Below are 22,055 nucleotides of genomic sequence, written 5' to 3'. Positions count from 1 at the left end.
TCGACCAAAAGCGAATTAAAGAATTAAGCAAAGCACTTGCCAAGAACTATTTCCATCTTAGCTCAGGGTTCCAAATCAACACACAGCCCTAAATAATGAACTCAGCACTCAAGAGCCACATAAAAGAAAGTGTTTTGTGGAGGTAATACTTACAGAGTTCAACAACCACACCTGGAGTTCAGGACTGGTCTAAAACAAAGCTGTCCTCATCCGAGATCATTACCCAGGTTTAGTGCTCAGCCTATGTATGATGCAGATTAACAACACCCAGACAACCACAACTGTGATGTTTGCCTGCATTAGAGGGGATTAATTCACAAATGAAAGGGTGAATGAGTTAATTCAGAACTAATGATAGAGTGTTTCAGAACACAGGCGTCCCTGCAACAAACTGCTGGTTTTGATGTGCTACCACTGACAAGGGAAAAAAAAACCAGCTTGCCTGGGTTGATGCCAAAGAGCAGCTCCACAGCTGCATGCTGCTTCTTGCCTTGCATGTTGTCCGTGAGCTTTTGGACACAAAAAGCACCTGGCAGAACTCAGCCCCACCTCATTCATGCAAACCTTATCATTTGAAAAATTAAGTTACAGTTGTGTTCACGTAATGAGCCTCGTGCCAGCAATGTACAGTATCCCCTAAACTACAGTGTTTCTCCCAGCTCCAGATTACATTAAATCTCATGCAGAATTCTGCAGTATTTCCAGATAAAGGTCAGTGACCAGTTCAGGAGTCAATTCAGTGAGCAGCCAAAGCACAGCCTTAGTTGTACTTATGTTCACATGGGTAGGTACCTGCCTTGCCAGTGGATCCCTTGTGACTTCTGAAATCTAACTTTAAGAATATGCACAACTAGAAATTATTAGGACTCTTTTTTTTTTTTAATAATTCTATCAAAGCTTTGTGTTATTGCGAATGGTAGAGAAAACAACCCAGATAGCCCCCAAAAAAGCATCAGCAGTGCTGTGTTCCATGTTTTCCTGTTCAAAAAAACAGCAATTCAGGGGCTGGTGGAAACAAAAAGCCTCTACACCCTTCTCCATGGCCAGCAGGGGAAAGGGGGATTCTGTCCCTCTGCCCTGCTCTGGGGAGACTTCCCTGCAGAGCTGCCTCCAGCTCTGGAGGCCCAGCACAGCAAGGACATGGAGCTGTTGGAAAGAGTCCAGAGGAGGGACACCAAGGTGATCAGAGGGATGGAGCAGCTCTGCTGGGAGAAAAGGCTGAGAGAGTTGGGATTGTTCAGCCTGGGAAAGAGAAACTTTGGGGTGCCCTAATCGTGGCCTTCCAGGACCTGAAGGGAACCCACAAGGAAGATGGAGAGAGACTATTTCCAAGGGCCTGGAGTGACAGGACAAGGGGGAATGGCTTCAGCTGACAGAGAGTAAGTTTAGATTGGATATTGGGAAGAAATTCTTCCCTGTGAGGGTGGTGAGGCCCTGGCACAGGTTGCCCAGAGAAGCTGTGGCTGCCCCATCCCTGGAAGTGTTGAAGGCCAGGTTGGATGGGGCTCTGATAGTGGGGGGATACTGGGGATAGTGGAAGGTGTCCCTGCCCATGGCAGGGGGAGTTGGAACAAGATGATCTTTATGATTCCTTCCAACTCAAACCATTCTATGATTACTATATGGTCCCCAGACCCTACATGAACCATATGATATTACCATCTCAAACCAATCATCAAGAATTTATATCTGTTTTGCAAGACAGCAAATGACAAGCTGTAAGAGAAGTAGGTGTATCTTTACATCTCTACAGCACACTGCATCTGCACAAAGGGCCAGTGTCAAGTTTAAGAGGTTAAGTTCCCACCTACAGCTCCATAAGCACACAAACTTGGGATTGATGTAATTTGGTAATTTAAACACAGATTCCATCACAATGAACAGTAATTAAACTAATGAAATACAGGAACAAGGTAATTGAACATTTTTTTTAGACTCTCAAGTGGCAGAGTTCTAAATTACACTCCATGAAGGCAGTAGGACTTGTAACTATTATTCACTTTAAGGTTCTCTATGTGCTTTAATATTTGCAGCTGACACAGTAGACATGAGTGACTGCTTCTGCTGGCAAAAGTGAAAATGAAACTCCAAAGGAAAGAAGCAGTAGCAGTGTTTCTCAGGCAACACTTCTAGCAGGACTGTAACCTGAGAGGTCATCAATTCTCTTTTTCAGGAATGATTCAACCCTTTAGTCTCTCCCAGAAGTCCATCATCCTCTACATTTAAAGAATTTCAGGCACTATATTTTTTTGGTATGAAGGTAGGATGATACACCACGAGAGGAAAAAAAAAGTACTGTGCCTTATCTTTCCCATCAGGCTACAAATGTTTATGCCAAGCAAGATCTTTTCAGTAAGTGTCTCCCATGCTTCAAGAGCCAGGCCCTACAGCAGTGAGTCAGTGCAAGCAGGTGAGTCACTGCCCTGGTCTCACAGGCTGAAGGATCCTGTCTTCCCTAAAAAGGCCATGTAAAGTAAAACATACTTGTATGTGGGTAAAAACTTCTAAGAACTCCTAATATGTGGAACACGTGGGTGAAAATGCTCTGCCTTGCCAAAGGGACAACAGCACCAACTCCTGAATCCTTGACAGGACTGATAGAAAAGTAATTGCTGGCAATTTTAATCAGTCCAGGGTGATCTGAACTCTCTATCTGTGAATTATGAAGCTGATATTACATTCATTATGCCATACTTAACATCCACAGCAATTTTTAAAAAATGCCAGTCAGGCTACTTGAGAACTCATTAAATACCCAAGATTAAGAGCAAAAAAACCTTCAAAATAGAGGTTAGAGTTTGTGTTACTCAGATTTCTCAACTTGTGCCATATTTTGCACACACATGTATGAATTCCACAGAAAATAAAGAATCAGAGATATCCAGAGATATCCAGGCTCCACAGAGATATCCAGGCTCCACTGAAGGCCTGCTGAGTTCTCTGGGCAGAGCTGTGCTCCCAGCATCTTTATCAGAACTGCAGCCTTAGTTTATTACCATTATCCTGGCTCTCAAAAGAAGGGTATACAAGTGTTATCACACCCTGACAACACAAAGCACTTGGACTCACTTCATACTTTCAATTGTCTTTTTCTCTGAGCACCCCGAGGTACCACATTTATTTTAGACTCGTGTCTCAAGTAGGTTAAACAACGTGGAGGAGCAGTTTGGCTGAAGTCAGACAACAAAAGCACATCAAGCAGCCCAGGTTTCTGCTGCAGGCACCAGCACTGCTCTGGAGGTATCACATCACTCAAGGTGGAGACAAATCACCCCACCCAGCCACTGTGCCTCTCAGAGAGGTTACTGTCACCAGATTCCTGAACTAGAAAGTTCATCACAGCACACAGCTTTCTCGTACTTCTTATCCCTCAAGGTTGCTATCTGAAGTGGTAGAGAGCGAAATTTTGGGGTCAAAACACCACAAGTTTTAAGCGATTCTTAGCAGTAAACTACATGATTAATTTAACAGTAAAAACCTTAGTTTGTACACACCAAGAATTTCTCCCTTCTTCTAATTCTCTTCAGAGCTGGTGCTGAGGTTCAGTTTGCTCAGACTCTTTTCCCTCTCTCTGACAGCCACCTTTGGCACTTGCTTTAGCAGAAATTATTTGGAAGAAGAGATGAACATAAGAGGCATCAATGAATCACAGAATGGCCTGGGTTGGAAGGGATCATCTCATTCTAACCCCCTGCCACAGGCAGGGACACCTTCCACTAGCCAAGGTTGCTCAGAGCCCCATCCAACCTGGCCTTGGACACTTCCAGGGCTGGGGCAGCCACAACTTCTCTGGGCAACCTGTGCCAGGGCCTCACCACCCTCACAGGGAAGAATTTCTCCCTAATATCCAATCTACACCTACTGTCTGTCAGTTTGAAGCCATTCCCCCTTGTCCTGTCACTACATTTACTTCCTGTAAAAGGAGTGGTGTGATCTTTCCAGACACAGCTCTGGCTGAGCCTTACGATGCTGTAACACACGTCTGAGACAGCACAGACAAATCTGTGCTTTATTTTCATAAACACACCCCATTTATCTTTGGGGGAAAATACTCAACTGCAATAAAAAAAAAATAACAAAAAACCCTGACAGCTGCATTTGTTTAATTTTAAAAAGAGACATCTGTACTTCTTGTTCAGTGAAGTGTTGCTCATATTCTCCAGCCAGAAAACCCCAAGCCCCCAGCACTATTTAAAGCAAGTCTGCCATTTTAATTATTTGCCACAGAAATTATGGGGAGGGCAGAAAACAAAAGTGCACTTGGGCAAGAAATTCAAACTTTGTGTCTCTAAACTGAAATATTCTCTTTCTAGGAAAGAAACATGTTCTGACTACAAAAGATGCATTCTAGTCTCCAGGGGTAAAAGAAATCATAATGAATGCACTAAAGATCCTCACAGGGGCTGGAAATGGGAGAACACTTCTGATGGAACAAGACAAGTATATTTGTGACTCCAGCATTAGTCCCACATTCCTTTGGAAGATATTTTTATTTTTCATATTTGAATGGAAAACAACCAGTAAAAGCCAATTTAAAACAAAAAAAACCAAAAAAAAAACCAAAAAAACCAAACCAAACAAACAAACAAAAACAAAAACACAAACCAAACCAACCAAACAAACAAACAAAAAAAAACAAAAAAAACAACAAAAAAACAAAACAAAACCAAACCATCCATAGTTTAACTACATTTGCCTAAGCCATCAGCTCCAAAGATATGCTCACTCTCTTTTAGGATCCCATCTGCTTTTCCCTTCAGCATTATAATGATTTTTTGAGAGGAGTCACTACACTTACACACTCAACTTTAAGTCCATATCCTACTTTCCATTCCCAAAGTGGTGAGGGCTTATTTTTTCATGATGAAACCATCACTCCTCTTATTTGTACTAAAAGCCAAATTTTTGTAACTTGTAAGCAGCTTGAGTTAAAAAAAAAATAAAATAAAAAAATAAAGCAGGCCTGGATAAAACTCATAAAAGGTAGTATCAAGTGTTCTTCAAGATCCCAGGGGGAGGTGATTTCATTCTCTGAAAACTTCTACCTGAATAGTTTTATGTCTGTCTTGAACAGAATTCCAGTGACCCACCCTCCATCTAAGGCATTTCTAACTCCTCCTAAATCAGAGAAACAATCCATTTTAGCATCCAAAATTAGATCTAGTTTATATTATTCTATTTCACATTCATTAAATTATATACATGTATTTTTAAAATAATCTTTGCTGGGATCACTGAAGGAGACAACTCTCCCTTCTTTTTTTGCTTTAAAGAATGAGGGGGTTTTGAGATTTAATGCAGACCCTTTAACTTCAATCCAAATGGAAATTTAAAAAAAAAAACAAACAACCCAAACCTCCCTAAACCTCTTACTTGGGGTAGAATCATTTCCTACTCTGCAATGATCAACAGATAGGCAGCAGAAGGACATCATAATGCAAGAAGAGGTAACATAAATATTATCCATCAGGAGAACAGCCCCAAAGAGAGACTTTTTCACTGAAAGACCACCAATTTGTAAGGAATAGGCTAAGGAGCATTAGCCAGGCAAGTTAAGTGACAGAACACCACGGCCAAAGGAGCAGAATTAGGGTATGGGACAGAATCTCCTACAAAGGGGCATAGACCAGCACCCAGCATAATTTTTTTATTAAAATAGCCATAAAACATAAAAAAAAAAAAAGAATACTTTTGTATCCCGAAGTTATTACTGAATTTCCACGACAGGAGGGGAGAGTTGGAAAGTACACATTTGGAAACCTTTTTCTTGTTCTTATCACAGCAGGAGATCAGCAGACAGGGCCCTGCAGTTGATCAAGTGACAGCAAAAGGCAATCCTTGCAACACAAGGAATTCCATTTAAGGCAAACAAAAGAAGGGTGACTGGACATTGGAGCAGGTGGCCCAGAGAGGTGGAGGAGTCTCCATGCCCAGCCAGATTCAAAACCCAACTGCCCGTGGTCCCGAGCAACCTGGTCTGGCTGACCCTGGTCTGAACAGCAGATGTTCCAAGGTGCCATCTAACCACAGTCCATTCTATAATAATTTTGATTTTGATTTTTGAAATACACGATAAAGCTTTACTTTTCATATCTCTAGAACAGAGGCAGCTTCATTTGTCCACAAGAAGCTTCTTAACCATGGCTGTCTTAATTCAGATATCTTTGGCTTGTACTTTCTACAGTGGATATGACTGTAACATAAGTTAATTTGCAGATATCCAGACACTGCACTTCAAGAAAATTACATACTTGTTGCAGTTCACACTTCAGGCTCAGGTAAGAAGACTGCACTGTGTGTGGGGTATTTTTTAAGTCAATAAACTGTAAGAGGTGATAAAACAAAAAGAGCATCTCAAAAACTTTGCAGACAGACCAACAGACAGACAAAACAATCCTGAATCCAGCCAAGCTCTGTGACTGCTGAAGGAGCCAGACTGCAAAGTGGAAAATACAATCAGAGCCAAGTGAGGAGAACGCCAACTCAGACTGGCTACTTTCCACCACCAAGTGTCAGGTGAGAGCTAGAGGGATACATTTTAATAGATTCCTATTCAAATTCCAGTGACATTTTTTCCTGGTAAGCTGGTACCTACAGCCAAATCAAAGGACCAGACATATGGCTGCTTTTGTGATGAATGGCCTGACAGGAGGGCTGGGAAAGCCCCACCTGCCAAAGAGCAATTTAGGTGGTGTTTGATACTGTCTGAGCTGCCCTAGTGAGAGGGAAGTTATAATGGGTGTTTTCCAGGGAGGATATTTGCCTCAGGAAGGAATTTCCAAGGGATTCTCTTAATTTGGCTCTGGTTGCAACTGAAATTTATCTCCACTTGGAACCAGAGTCGCCTGCCCCAGATGAACTGGGGATGTGCTACAGAAAAGGAAGCCTGAAGAGCTGACAAAACCTGTGTGTTTCCAAGGCTCATGGAGGCCTTACAAGAGTTCAGGCTGATAGCTGAGGATACAGAAAAAACCTAAAGAGAAATTACACAGGAGAACATTAAACTACTGTCTAGACCCAGGAGTCTGACATTTTATGTGTTGTGGGAGAAGGCGAAGGAAACAGAGTAAAGAGATATTGAAAGCAAGGTGAAGAACTAAAGTATCACAACCACTTTATTATTTCTAAATACGTATCACTTAATCATTACTAGGAAATGACCATGGCAGCATAATTGTGTCCCAAAAAACCTACAGGCAGAAAATAAGATATGAAAGCTATTCAGGAACCAATTAGCATTAAATGAAAAGCTGCAAGTAGCACCACCAGTAAAAGCACATTTAACAGTTAAACATCAAACACAAGATTTGAGAGACAAACTAACTTTTTGAAATTTTTAAATGAAGCTTTAAAAGTTATTTGATGCATATAGATAAACACATGCTAGCATTGTGTTCGATCCCCTTAGATCATAAAATAAAAAAGTTCCAGTCTTCTACTTCATCTGATGAAAGCAGGTGGAAATGATGTCCAGAAGTACAAATTTAAATAAATAAACATCACAATTTCAGAGAAACTGACTTCATGCTTACAGGTGGAATATCTCGTTGACATTCGTGAGCCTAAGTTATTTTTTATTAGAAAGTTATTATTTTTAAATTGGTTCAGACTGCTAATACAATTTGCAAAACTGCTGGCACACTGAAAAATGCAAAAGTTAGCCTTTAAATTATTAATCTAATTTTAGGTAAAACATAGGCTTTAATGCCTAAATTTAAATAGTATCTAAAGCCAATTATAACTTCTGAGCAAAGAATAAGAATCAGCATGGGAAATACTGAAGGGATGAAGTTGAGGCTTATTCAGATAAAGATATTTTCAGATATAAGACCACACAAATTTTTATAATCTATTCCAAAGAGATGAGTACCAAAATTAAGCTCAATACTCATCTGGATAAGACAAGCTATGAAAAATTATCATGCTCTTAGTCACTGAGAAAGATCTGACGAGGCTGTGGAGCCTGAAAGATTTTATTTTTTTCCTTCTAAACTGCTCTGCAAATTGCTAACACTGTACAGACTTCCAAGTTACTCCTGCACACCACAATGAAAGGGTAGGAGGAGAACCTGAAGGATCTATTTCACTGGTCTATGCTATTCCCAGTATAACTGAGGATACTTACAATGTGTATTATTTCAATGAACAGCATTAGAATGCACTGCTTTCATATTCTTTGGTACTCAGAACATTGACAGTCTAGCACCTTCTTTATTCAGGCTGTATTTACAATAACAAACAGCAGCATATTATTATTATTTAGAGAATAAATTTGTATCGAATGAGAGTTTATAGATTTCAAAGTGTTTCCTTGCTTTCTTTCTAATCTGTCAGGTGAAAGATCAAAGGCTACAAGTTTACCCTGCAAATTGTACTTTCATACTCAGTGCCCCCTCACCTCCCCTCATGTTAGCTCTGTAAAAAAAGGCTTCACCCCATTTCCCAGCTGGCAGAGCTACTCACCAATGGCCTGAGCAAGGGCTATTACAACTTCCTGGCATGTTGTGACCTCGGTGACCCCACACACGATTCTCTGGACTCCATCCACCCATACTTTGAGCTCCATGGTTCACCAGATCATCCAAGAGCCATGGATGCGCATCCGTCAAGTCATACTTGCAGCTACACCGGAGAGAAGGCAGCAGATGTCCTGCAGCAGCTACAGGAGAGAAAAATCCTGGTGTTCATAGCAAGGCATTACAATATGCTTGTTCATAGCAAGGCATTTTCATAGCTGAAAGTTAACAATTTCAGCTTGTCACCTATTTGGTAGGAGAAGCAACTCAGCCTCCTTTCTTTAAATACAACAGGAACCACACACACATCCTCACATTTTGGGGAAACAGTGGCTGGAAAGTGCCTGTTGGGAAAGGCCCTGGAGTGCTGGTGACAGCAGCTGGACATGAGCCCAAGTGTGCCCAGGGGGGCAAGAGGCCAATGGCACCTGGCTTGGATCAGCAATAGTGTGGCAGCAGGGCCAGGGCAGGGATTGCCTCCCTGTGCTGGGCACTGGTGAGGCCTCATCTCAAATCCTGTGTCCAGTTCTGGGCCCCTCAGTTCAGGAAGGACATTGAGGGGCTGGAGGGTGTCCAGAGAAGGGCAATGGAGCTGGGGAAGGGTCTGGAGAGTCAGTCCTATGAGGAGCAGCTGAGGGAGCTGGGGGGGGCTCAGCCTGGAGAAAAGGAGGCTCAGGGGGGACCTTACAGGAGGTTGTAGCCAGGTGGGGGTCAGGCTCTGCTCCCAGGAAACAATGGACAGGACAAGAGGAAACAGCCTCAAGCCGTGCCAGGGGAGGTTCAGGTTGGACATCAGGAGGAATTTCTCACTGAAAGGGTGGTCAGGCATTGGAAGGGGTTGCCCAGGGAGGTGGTGGAGTCCCCATCCCTGGAGGTGACCAAGGAATGACTGGACTCAGTGCTCTGGGCTGGGTGACAAGGTGGGGATCAGCACAGGGTGTACTCAATGGTCTTGGAGGGCTTTTCCAACCTTAATGCTTCTGTGATCCCACACTTCAGCAATATCTACCTGTTGTGTAGACACACTAGTTACATTCATTACAGTTTGTTTCCTGAAATGTTAAAAGTTTTATAAAAAGAGCACCCAGAGAAATAGCACTAAAGAGTGCTCCAGAGTAAACTTGTAACAGTTTCCAGTAACAAGTGCCTCTCTTCTTTTTTTTGTATGCTGCCTGGATGTCTCAAGGGACTGGTTAGGGATGCTTTCAGTGTTTGTTCAACAATACCTAGCAGGTGGTGCTGTAGCAAAACAAGGGGGAAACACTTTTAATTACAGCCATCCATGAGAGCCCAACTTTTGTCTCCCTACAGAAACAGCTGCAGGTTCCTCTTCCCAACAAACCTGTGCATTTAGTATCAAACCCCACAAAGGAAAGTGAGCAAAACAAGGAGACGCATCAGGGCAAGTGTTGTAGAGGTGGTTTAACCCCTGCCAGCACTGTGCTGGTTCTGTGAGGAGACAGATATTAGCTAATATAAATGAATGAACCCGTTAATTATATGCTAATATAATAAATAAACCTGTTATCCCAAGTTTTTCCACAGGCACTGCAATGATACTAAACAAAAAAGGAAGCCATACCACACCTCATCTACTCAGTTTTCACTTTTAAGCATGTCTGGTATACCAGCTCCCAGTTAAATTTTAAAAAAGAAAACTCCCCAGATTATTAATTAAATAAAATGATCAGAGAGTTGGTTTTTTCCCTAAAACAAAGAAAACCCATGAGTCAAAAAAATCTCTTTCTGCACTCGAAAGCCAGGAAAATGCTGAAGCACAGAAATAAAGTTTAAAGCCCAGGGAGCTAAACTGGGACTGAGCAATCAGCCATTTGCGTTCTGCTGTCTGGTTACCAAGAGTCAAGCTGCTCAAGGTTTATCTCATGTTAATGTCTAGATTAACTACTGATCTGAACTCAGCTTTTCCAGGAGCTGCTTTCCTTCTGCATATACATCCATGGGCATCATGGCTCACAAGAAGTAATCTCTAAGTGGAGATTCTGAGATGCCTCAGAATTCAAAAATTTTGAGGTAAAAATTCCAAGAAGAATTATTGTCTTAAAAATATAAAGCCTTTCCCCAAAGCTGAAACAAAAACCAAACCACCAATAACGACTATTCTTTAAAAAAAACCCCTCAAAACTAAACCAGAAACCCAAAATAACCACCCACCAACAGAAAAACACAAAAACAAATAAAGAAAACCTAATCAGACAGCTGGGTTATTTAAGCAGATGGAGAAAAAATAAACCATGATAATACGATAAAAGAAGCTCATGTATTCAGGTAATCCCATATGGATAAAGTGATAATTCTTCCAAAATATTGCCTGTAGTTTTAAGTACCAGGAAAAGGGATAACACAGGGATAAAGTGAAAGATATCTGAAAATTATCTAGAGGATTAGTGAAGACAGGCAGGGTAGGGTTTCACACAGAACATGGAATCTGATGATGCTGATGGATTTAACAGAACTGCACGTGGAGGCAGAAATGGTGCAGGAAAACTCAGTACAGCACATATATTTGTGTGTGTATGTGTATCCTGCCCAAAAATACCTGTCCAGAATTATATGTAAATAAATATATATGTAAATAAAGTAAAACTAGATTTCAAATATGCTCATACATTTAATAAAAAAGTGACAGCTTTTAAGAATGCCAAGTGTGTAGAAAATAGCCTTTTGAGACGTGAATAAGCACCTGAAAACCCAAAGAAGTCTTGATAAATATTTTCCCCCATAAAATCACATAATTCAAAGAATCTGCACAGTGTGCAAATACAGAAACACTTTTACCAGCCAGTAATACAACAATGACTGACATAAACACCTCACAGGCCCCATCAGTGACCTTCCCTGTTTGTTCCTGGACCAGTTGTCTTCCCAAATAAACAGACCTCACATTCCAAGCCTAGCCATAAGGAACTTTGTTAATTAACTTAATACCTAGCTGAGGGTTGAACAATTCAGAGTTCCTGGCACAGGCCAAGCCATCTCTCCGTGTGACAACGCACATGTCAGCAAAGCATCCGACAGCTCTAATTGTTTTTCTGCCTGTCAACACCCAAAGTATTATCTCTATTTAGCAAGCCAGCAAGTGCATTTTTTCCCCCCAGTCAGCACACAATGTACAATGTCTTGTGTTCAGTGCTGATCAGGTTTGGTCATCTGTTTTCCTACCATCCATCTTTAAAAAAGAATGGACTAAAGAGGGGCACCGTGTAATAATGGAATATTTGCTGACACTTCCAAGTTTGAAAATAACGTTCACCAAAGCTGCAAATGATCCCAACAAAGTGTCTTTGAAACAGTTCAGGCTCAGGGGAAACATTCCCTGTTAATTTCTTACAGGATAAATAGTTTTAGTAGACTAAATAGGGATGAAGAACCAATAGAAGCCTGTGGTAAAACAACACGCAGGGCTGAATTAAAGGAGTGTGTGAATAAAAGGAGTGTGTGAATAAAAGGGCTGCCCAGGAAGGTGGTGGAGTCACCATCCCTGGAGATGTTTAAGGAAAGACTGGACTCAGTGCTCTGGCCTAGTCGACATGGTAGTGTTTGCTCAGAGGTCGGACTCTGATCTTGGAGGTCTTTTCCAACCTCAATGACTCTGTGATTCCATGTGCCCCATAAGTGCCCATGGGATTCTTTTGGGGACCTGTCACTAGGAACATACACACACATCCAAAGTGGAACATCTATGTGCTGAAATCACCTTATAACTTCTAAGCAAAGCTCTCCTACAATAGGTTAAAAAAAAAAAAAAGAAAAATAAATCTAGGACTGTTTTGGTTTCTAGGCCCATCCATTAGAAGTTTAAAGAGAGGTCTGAAAACCAAAAACCTTCTGGCAATGTGCCTATCTCTGCTTCCCAATTATAGCTCTGTAACATTCTCTTATCAGCATTTGGTTTTCCTTCATATGTATTCAGTTCTTTATTTGCTGACAGTTAACTTGCATATCAGTAATATCTTATTTGTCTTTCCACTGAGGGCCACTCTGACAGCCCCAAATATATTTTTTGACCTGAAGTCTCTGTCCAGAATGCACATGGTCCTTTTACATGACAGGAGGCAAAATAATCCTTACCTCCAACACTGTACAAATTTCTTTCTGAAGCCAATGGAGGGGGTTGGAGGAAAAAATCTCACTTGAGGTTTCTCCATCCCGTAAGTTCAAAACCAGTTCGTTTTATGCACAACTTCTTATTTTAGCAATGACTGGGAATAGGAATGCAAAAGTAATTTACTGAGAGGCACACAAGCCAAAGCACGCCTCTGATCACAGCTTTTCCCCAGCCTGTCAGTCATCAGCTCCACAGTGACACGTAGTTCTGACTAGAACCAAGCACTGGAAATCTGGCATCCCCCAGCTACTTCTTCCCTCTTCTTCCCTTTTTTTTTCCACTACCTTACCTGAAGCCTCCTCAATTACCATGCATTCAACATTTTCCCTAAATTCCCCTTTCATCCTAATTGGCTGATGGTATCTTACTCTTTCAAATAGTTGGTCAGTTTTCAAGTGTAAAGAAAATCCAACATACACATATACACACACACAAATACAAATATATATATATATGCTACTATTTGGCTACCTCTCCACAGCTAGTTTACAAAATACAGAAAAGGCTGAAGCTCAACAGAAGACAGGCAGAAATAAGTACTCTATTTAAGAAACAAATATTCCAAGTAGATGTTTGCAAAACACCTTCTTGTAAGTGTTAAGTCACAAGAAACCCTGAGAGCTAAAATTAAGATGCTGATTTCACCTCATTTCTAGGTTCACACCACCTGAAAGCGTCATGTACCTCAAATCAGAGCTAAAATCCTGCTGCAGAATTTTGACCAGCCAGTTCAGTAACCTTCTGTAGCCCAGCAAGGACCCAGCATGTTGTTTAGTACACTTGAAAGTCAGAGTGCTTTCATTTGTAATTAGCTGTAACCAAACATCATTTGGAGTTTGGCATTTACTCTTTGTTTTTCACTCTCTGTGCACTATGGCCAAGCTGTGCTCCTTGTTTTTCCCTATTATGACACGAGGTAGGGCCCTGGACAAACAGGCAGCTTATTCCACCCAGGCTGGAAGCCATTCATTAATAAGAATAGTTAGTCCATGCTAGTAAGGCTTGGTTAGAAAATACCAAACAAACAAGTACAAATAAGCCAGCCCAGCTATCCAGCTAAGAAAGAGCTTATAAACCATCCAGCAGAGCATGATAGTGCCCTCCCCGTGAACGGGAACATATTTGGCAGGTTTTCCCCACCCTAAGAATCCTGGTACAGAGCAAAGCAACATTTTTCCAGATGAAGATGACTGCAAATACAGAACTGGCTGCTAGAAACCAGCTCGCTAGTATTTTCCAAAAAGTCTCCTCCCTTAGAGTGAGGAAGAAGAAATATCCTACAAGACATGCAGCTTCCCACCAGTAAATGGGCAAAGATCTTTCACTGCAGGTTCAAATCAAAAATATCAAGTGAAGGTCTTCTGTACACAGAATTTTATCAGAAAGGATGAGGGGCTGGTTTTGAAATCAGTGTACAACTTTCTTTGAGAAGCAAGTGTTTATACAGAGGTAGCATCCAAATTTTTTTTTGTGGGACTAACACTCATGCAGTGTTATTGTTTTGCTATTCCAGAAGAACCCTCTGAGATAATGAGCACTGCTTAAAACAAACAAACCAGAGGTCCCACAACCATGAAGATGACAGTGTTGAGAACAAGCTTGAGAGAGACTTAAAGACCAAGGAATTTTCCTCTGTTAGACTGGCCAAAAGATGGTCTAACACATGTCTGTGAAACAGGCCTAAATCCAGGTGCCACAAGTGATACCCAAACACACACACAACCTGTGAGAGGACAGGACAGCACCAGTACACGAGTTTGTATAAACCTTACAGTACAGGAGGTTGTTTCTAGCAACTGTGACTACAAAAAATTGTGTCTCTGGACAACCCCAAATCCCCCAGAAGTCCCAAAGTCGCAGTTTCCCAGACAAATTACGAGTTGACTTCCATCCAAGAACCTTCAACTGCCTCGAACAGGAACTCCTGCTTGCTTGGCAGTTTCTCCTGGTGCAATACAGCTAACAATTTGGTGGGAAAAAATGAGGGAAAGAAACAGTGTTTTGAAGCAGGGGATGCTACAAGTGGTATTTTGCATAATTACAGAACATCCCCAACCTCTCCTTGAGCTACAAATCTCTCCTTGAGCTGCAATCTTTACAGCACAGAAAAAACCAAATTGTCAGTCTCTCTTCTCTTTGTATTGGTGAGAATTAGCCAGAAAGAATTAACTTGTTTTCTTTTGGAGGTGAGGGAGTGATAAGAGGAGGCAAAGCTTTCATCCTGGCTTCTTCTTGTCTCTTTCAAAGATACATTTTGTTAATGGCAACTATCAGTTACCAGTTGAAATAATTCTTCCACCTTGAAAATTGTATTTTTATCTTCAGTGTTTTAATTTTCAGAATGATCTCTGACTTCAGCAAGCATGTTTGCCTTTAGGACATCTCCCTCCTGCACATGATCACAGATTGTGTCTAAAATTCACATGCCTTCATAGAAAACCAAGTTCTGACCCTCTGTCACAAACACCTATGGATGGCTGGAGTGCTATTGCTCTCAAAACCTCTCACAGTCTGTAAGACTTATATCTTGACTCAAGTTTGGAGCCTCAAGGCTTGACCCAACTCTGCTCTGAAACATTTTTCAAATCCCCACAAAAGATCTGAAAGCAAACAAGCCAGCAGGTGAGCCAAGGAAACAGATGGCTTATTAAAGTTCCTTTGTATTTGGTCACTGCTGAGAACATAACCTTGCATTTTTAACAGTAAATTTCACACTCTCGCACTTGAATTAATTCAACAGGAACAACAACTCCGAAATTAACACTCTCCTTTCCCTCAGTTTAGATATAAAAAGCATCTCAACTCCACATAGACTTGAGGTACAAAAACCCAAGTGCATTTTGGAAATGCTGACAGCACTCAAGTCAGAGTTTCAAGGATCTTTGCTTCTAACTAACTAGATTTCAGTTAGAGAGCAGAAGTTTTAAAAGTTAAGAGCATTATATTTAGGATATGTACCAGCAAATCAAAACAGTATCTGATGTAAGGCTTCTTTCAGCTCTTGAGATAGGATTTACCTTGATACAAGTCTGAATTCGATTCAAGCAGGCTTAATCACTAAACCCAACTCTGAATCTGTTTCAGGATTAGGACTGAAGTATCACCTGCAGGTGGTTCTGCATGAAGCACTTCTTCCCCTTGCTCTGTATTCCAGCTTCTATGAAATAGAAGTGTCAATGTGAAACAATCCCATTAGAGATGCTGGAGTGAACTGATCCATCTCAGACAGGCTCACTGCACATCACTGTTCTATAAAGGGTTGGATCACAGAATCATGGAATGGTTTGGGTTGGAAGGGACCTTAAAGATCATCCAACTACACCACCCTGCCATGGGCAGGGACACCTTCCACTAGCCCAGGTTGCTCAGAGCCCCATCCAACCTGGCCTTGGACACTTCTAGGGATGGAGCAGCCACAGCTTCTCTGGGCAACCTGTGCCAGGGCCTCCCCACCCTCCCAGGGAAGAATTTCTCCCCAATATCCCATCTAAACCCACTCTCTGTCAGTGTGAAGCCATTCCCCACACCTTGTCACTCCAGGCCCTCGTAAACAGTCTCTCTCCATCTTGTGGGCTCCCTTCAGGTACTGGAAGGCCACAATTAGGTCACCCTGAAGGTCACCTTCACTTCTCCAGGCTGAACAATCCCAGCTCTCCCAGCCTTTCCTCACAGGAGAAGTGCTCCACCCCTCTAATCACCTTGGTGGCCTCCTCTGGACTCGCTCCAACAGGAGAGATGGATGCAGCACAGCAGAGGTTAAGGCAGCAGCTGGGATGCATTTTGTTCTGTGCCAGAGGAATATCCTTTTCCACATGCAAAGGAGACTGCACAGCATATAAATGCTGAGACAAATAGCTCAAAAAAAGTCATGTGTATTAAATAAACATCTCATGATTCATCATCCCAGTCACCAGGCATACATTTACTGCACTGCAATGTCTTCCAAAGCCGTGTAAGTATTTGTTCCTCATTAGTATGAAACATATAGTGCATTTGAAAAAGCAGCTTTATTACACAACACTTTATTAATAAACAGCAACATTAAGTGCAAGTTACATCTATACATCTCTAATATGGTCTAAATAGTGTGTGGGAGTGAAAGAAAACAAGAAAGCAGAGGAGTAACAAGCTATTTCATTGTAGGGGAAACATTCATACAAAAGCTACAAAATACACAACTTCAAAGGTACCTTACACCTTGAGAGGCCCTCGCTTCAAAGGAGAGAAAAGAGGTCATTGTCCTAGCTGGCTCCAGGGAAGGCACAGCTCCACCCACTCAACTTTTCCCCTCTCTGCTCACGTTTGTCCACAAACACACCCCGCTGAGGGACTGAAGACATCAGTGTGCAATGCCAATATTTACACTGATGGCAGTAAGATCATCAGCTCTGTTTTGGCAAGAACTGCATTAACCCTTGGTTTTGTAGGGCTGATTCTGCTCTTTACACTTCAGTCAAGCCCACATGCAGCATTTGCCATGTTTTGTCATTCGACTACAATCCCACTGAGCCTCAGCTGCGAGAGAGAGGTGTTCACTGGACTTAAATGTGAACTGAGGGCACATTTCAGGAAAACACACTAAAAACTCATTATATTTCCCACATTTTAAGGTATGAACCCAAACACAGCACGTTCCCCCTCTATATTTTGGGGAACTTTGCACATAAATGAGCCCATGCCTCCACTTCCATGCTTGCACTGAAGGATGCAGGAAATAAAATGCATCTTACAACTGACAGATCTACTTGAATTTGCATTAACTGAAGTTTTAAAAGTCAGTTAATCCTATGATTTAAAGCCATGGTACTGCAAGACTACCGAAATCTCACTGTAATTAAATGCAATTCCTAAAACAGAAATAAGGTGAGGCACTTTCAACTTAATCAACATAACTGCTTCAAAAAAATTATAATCTCAAAGCTTTATTCAGTGAGCAGCTACATTATTCACTAAACATTACTTAAGAACTTCCAAGTCACTCTCTTGATAACCTAGAAGAGTCTGCAAGACAGAACAGAGCTTATTTCTACAAGGAGTCTTTAAATTGTTAATTAAGATAAATGAGTGGGGGGAACCCATCACTTTCTAAAATTTACACTCGGCTATGCTTGCTTCTGTATTTCCCCAGGCACAAAAGAACTATAAATAGAGAATAGAAGAAGCAAAGATGGACTCAGCTGGATCACTGAAGTATTTCCCCTCTCTAGACAACTGTGAGCTTGGCTAATTTTATTAGAGCAAAATCTGAGGTAATCTTCATGGAATCATAGAATGGTTTGGGTTGGAAGAGACCTTAAAGATCATCTCATTCCAACCCCCTGCCATGGGCAGGGACACCTTTCACTATCCCAGGTTGCTCAGAGCCCCATCCAACCTGGCCTTGGACACTTCGAGGGATGGGGCAGTCACAGCTTCTCTGTGCCAGGGCCTCATCACCCTCACAAGAAAGAGTTTCTTCCATATATCCAATCTAACTTTGCCCTCTTTCACTTTGAAATTCCCACAGTTTTCAGTTTGAATTGCCACAGTCCTGCTTTCAGTGGCAGTGCTAGAACCAGCTCCAAGATAAGTCTACACATCTTTGGCCACACTTCCTTAAAATGGATGTGGAGGTGAATGCCACCAGGTGGTGTGTGCTTAGGTTCTCTATTCAGCTCATAATTTCAGGGAAACTTATGAACTTCACATTTTCTAAACCACTAATTCTCTTTAACTTTGGCTATAACTCATCTAAGAGGTCCAAAACTCACTGGGAGGAGCGAGAAGCATAGAGATGAGCAACATCCCCTTGGAAATCCTACAACCATCACAGAATTCAGAGAATGACCCAGCAAAGAGCTCTTCAGGACAAACAGGATTCTATGCCAAAAGTCTGACTGCAATTAAACAGAAGTCACAGTCTGCTATGCCAATGGAAAATGGATGTCAGGTCAAATTCAACACAGCAAGGGAGGGGGGAAAAGGCTTTCATTTACCTGTTCCTATTTTCTTTCTCTGTTGCAACAATTTTTAAACTAGCACGACTTTCAACTTATTGATTCCCCTCTGTGTTTCCAGACAGCATCTACATTTTGTTCCTTTCTGAGATACAGCCATTCATTACTGGCCATGCAGTTCCAGGCTTTCATCTCTACTCTTAATGACTACATCTTCTTCCTCACTGCACCCTCAGCCACCTCATCCAGAACAATGACCTCAGGACAGATTTCTGGAGTCAGCAGACCTGTCAAAAGCAGAGAGCACAAAGCAGCCCTCCCCCTTCTCTAGTACATCATATGTGATCAACTTATTTTCCTTCAGGAAGTCCTTCCTCACTCATCTCTGCCCTTCTCGTTTCACGTGCATTTTCCCAAGTGAACTCCTGACACTTTATGGTTCATTTGCAAAAGTCACCTCAGACACACCATAGAGGAGAAACTCTGGTTAAATCTCACTGTCCTCCTTCAAATTCTCCCTTTTAACCTACTTCTGCAGAGTGCCTACCCAAACCCATGATGATGAGCTTACTCTACTCATCTCCGTGTGTCCTACACACCTTGGACAGGGCATCCCTTTTTTGGGGGGTGTTCTGTTGCCTTTCAGGGAGGCCAAGACAAACATAGTTCTGATGTAAAGAGCTGGAAAGTACCCAGAAGATGGGCAAATTAATCAAGCCTTTTGGAAGTAAGCTTGTCCCTCCAGAAGGAATTTTATCATCATTCCTCTTATCACGATGGATCTTCACCAAATGTTTCTGAACTTATGAGATACCTGGGATGCCAGACACTGGTACTGAAGAAAACACAGTCTGGAGAGCCACCAGGAGCAGTGAATGAGTTAATAGGCAGGGTTAAGGATTTAGAGCTGTGTGAGGGATCTTAACAAAAGGAGCCTGAAAGTGGTTGCTGGGATTTCTAGTCTTTATTGCTGTGCAGCTATGGAAGTGTACAATCCCAGGTAACATTAGGAGAGCAGAATGGCTTATTAAGCACAGTTACCTAGCAAGCAATCCAAACCCTGGAAAGAACTCAAGGGGAGGCGTCCACAGAAAGTTTGTGCTGATCATAAGCTAGTGAGCAAATGAAGATTAAAATTACCAAAATATAAAGCATTCATGAGCCCAGACATCCAAAACATGACATTTAAATTAAAAAAAAAAAAAAAACCAAACAAAAAACCCACACACACAAAATAACAAACCGGCACCCTTCCCCCCCCCCCCCCCAGTTACACAAGTACCAGAAAAGAGAATTAAGGTTTGGTTGGTTGGGTTTTTTCTAATGAGCAAATTGAAAAGCCACATTAAACATCCATGTCCAAATTGCCCATGTGCTTCTAAGTGTCTTTATCAAAAAGATGGAATCCATTCCCCTGAAGAAGGTATTAGGCATTAGCAATCCTGGGGAACAGTTCAACAGTCTGTGTCTTGGGCACCTTTAGCACAGAGTGCAATAAAGTTTTATATTATATGAATATAATGCAGGCCTATATTAAAAAAGGAGGGTAAAAACCCCAGAACCATTCAAGTCCTTGGGACATCTGTGTTGCTGAAGAGGTGACACTAAAGGCCTATAGTTTCAATAGAGCTACTTTAAGATTATTCATATAGCACATGTTCCTGTGTGTTTCAAATTTTCAAGGGGCTTTAATTTCCAGAAAGTGCTGAGGCCTCAGGCCCTGCAACTTCAATCGTGTCAAACACCTCAGATGGAGTTGCCCAAAACAGATGTACTCCAGTGACTCAAAATTTTGATCTCATTTGCTAAAGAAACCCATCTTCTGGTTTTGTTTGTTTTTTTTTTTTGCTTCAAGTTTTCACTGCATGCCTTCATTTTAAGGGCAAACAACTTTTATGTTAATTATTGAGTGAGCTTCAAGTTTTCCAAGGAACCCCTGGCAATTTAGTCACCTAAAGAACCCTCCTCCTTCTTTCTTCTCTCCTCCTCTCAGTCACAGAAACAGTTGTTATGATTAACTTTATACCAGAGTCCATTATATAATATAGAGGGAATGTTTGCAATAATTTAATGGTTATCTGCTAGAAACCAAGCATGGAAAACTGGGCATTGTCACGGGATTTGCAATGGCAGTTCTTTGCATTGCATTATCCCGCTTCTCAGCGTACCCACATCCTTTCAAAACCAGGAGAACCGGATTGCCCAAACCTTTATCATTTTAGAGTGGAATGCTCTTGTGTACATTGTGCACATAAAGCGGCACTCCTCTGAAGGGAAGGCACAGGAAGAGACACAATTATTTATCATGTTTGTTTTCTTTCCTAATGAGCTCATAAAATAAAGCTTAATTTACAGAGGATGTTGTCCCATAAATTTGAGGGACCCAAATGAACCATAACAGATACACACTGGTAACTGATAAGAACAAGCTCATCACAATGTTTCAATCACAAAGTTTTGATTGGTTTTCCCTTTTTGCTTTTAGAAGCAATTTTATCTTTTGAAAAGATAAAAAAAAAAAAAAAAAAGGAATAAACCTGCTCTCACTGGTAAAAATCTGGTCCCCTGATTAAAGATCACAGTAAGGTCACTTTTAATGCATTTTTACCATAACCTGAAATTGAGTGCAATTCCCTCCTCGACATACTGACCACCCTAAACTTTGACCTGGAACATCTACTCTCATTGCCTGAGAATTCCTCTGTGTGTTTGCAACCAGCACAGTCAAAACTGGACAGCTTGGATTTCTTTGTAAAATGAAATTGTGTTGCACATGGATTGCAAGAAGAACAGCACAACCAAAAACTTCCAGCTCTTATTTTCATTCCCAGCCAATCTCTGCCTGGAGAGGATGCTTTTTTTTTTTGCTTTCACTGCAATATCTGCATTCTTTGTAGGTGGTCAAGTCCATTGTCGTCCCAGGGGAATAAAGAAAAATTCTATGCATGGAAATTTAGGAGCTTCCAACCCTCTATGTGGGAGTAGTCTGCAAAAGAGAGAGCTTTTAATTAAAAACAACTTTGGAGCTCAAGTCCTGCTTGTTCAACTGTTTTCAGTTCTTCCACTTACAAAAGCTCACTGCGATCCTAGAAATAGGAAGCCAAAATGTTTAGGCTGAAGTAACAAAACTTGAGAGCTTTCAATGTTAGTAATACATTTTTTTGCTTTAGTAGTGCTTTAACTCCTGGTGTATCCTAAGAAAGCTATTCCTGAAATATTTGCTTTCACAAAGTTAAGGCAGATTCAACTGCAACACACAGCTATGCTCATGCAAACTCATGCCTTTTACCAGAGAAATAATAATTTAGAAAAGGAGAGAAAACAGTATCACTTCATCTGAATTCCACTGCTGGAGCTGGGGTCACACTGTTTCCATGTGGTGTATCCTGCACTTTGCTGACAAGCAGCAATCTAATACAAGGATTCTGAAGCCTAAATCAACATCACCGTAATCCACCACCAGCTGAACAGAAACTG

General features: G+C 41.4%; 1 protein-coding gene across 2 annotated transcripts in view; it reads right to left on the bottom strand.

The window, feature by feature from the left end:
* RASSF8 (Ras association domain family member 8) overlaps positions 1–22,055 on the bottom strand; it is an 82,509-nt gene that overhangs the window by 12,578 nt on the left and 47,876 nt on the right. For both annotated transcript variants that reach the window (XM_064654167.1, XM_064654166.1), the window contains exon 3: positions 8,464–8,659. In XM_064654167.1, the coding sequence (XP_064510237.1) occupies positions 8,464–8,566 (103 nt within the window). In that variant the 5' untranslated portion in view covers positions 8,567–8,659. The remainder of the gene's footprint in view (positions 1–8,463; positions 8,660–22,055) is intronic.

The sequence above is a fragment of the Pseudopipra pipra genome, chromosome 5 (assembly GCF_036250125.1).
Source record: "Pseudopipra pipra isolate bDixPip1 chromosome 5, bDixPip1.hap1, whole genome shotgun sequence".
Lineage (NCBI taxonomy): Eukaryota > Metazoa > Chordata > Aves > Passeriformes > Pipridae > Pseudopipra > Pseudopipra pipra.
This window is presented reverse-complemented; position numbering and strand designations above follow the sequence as displayed.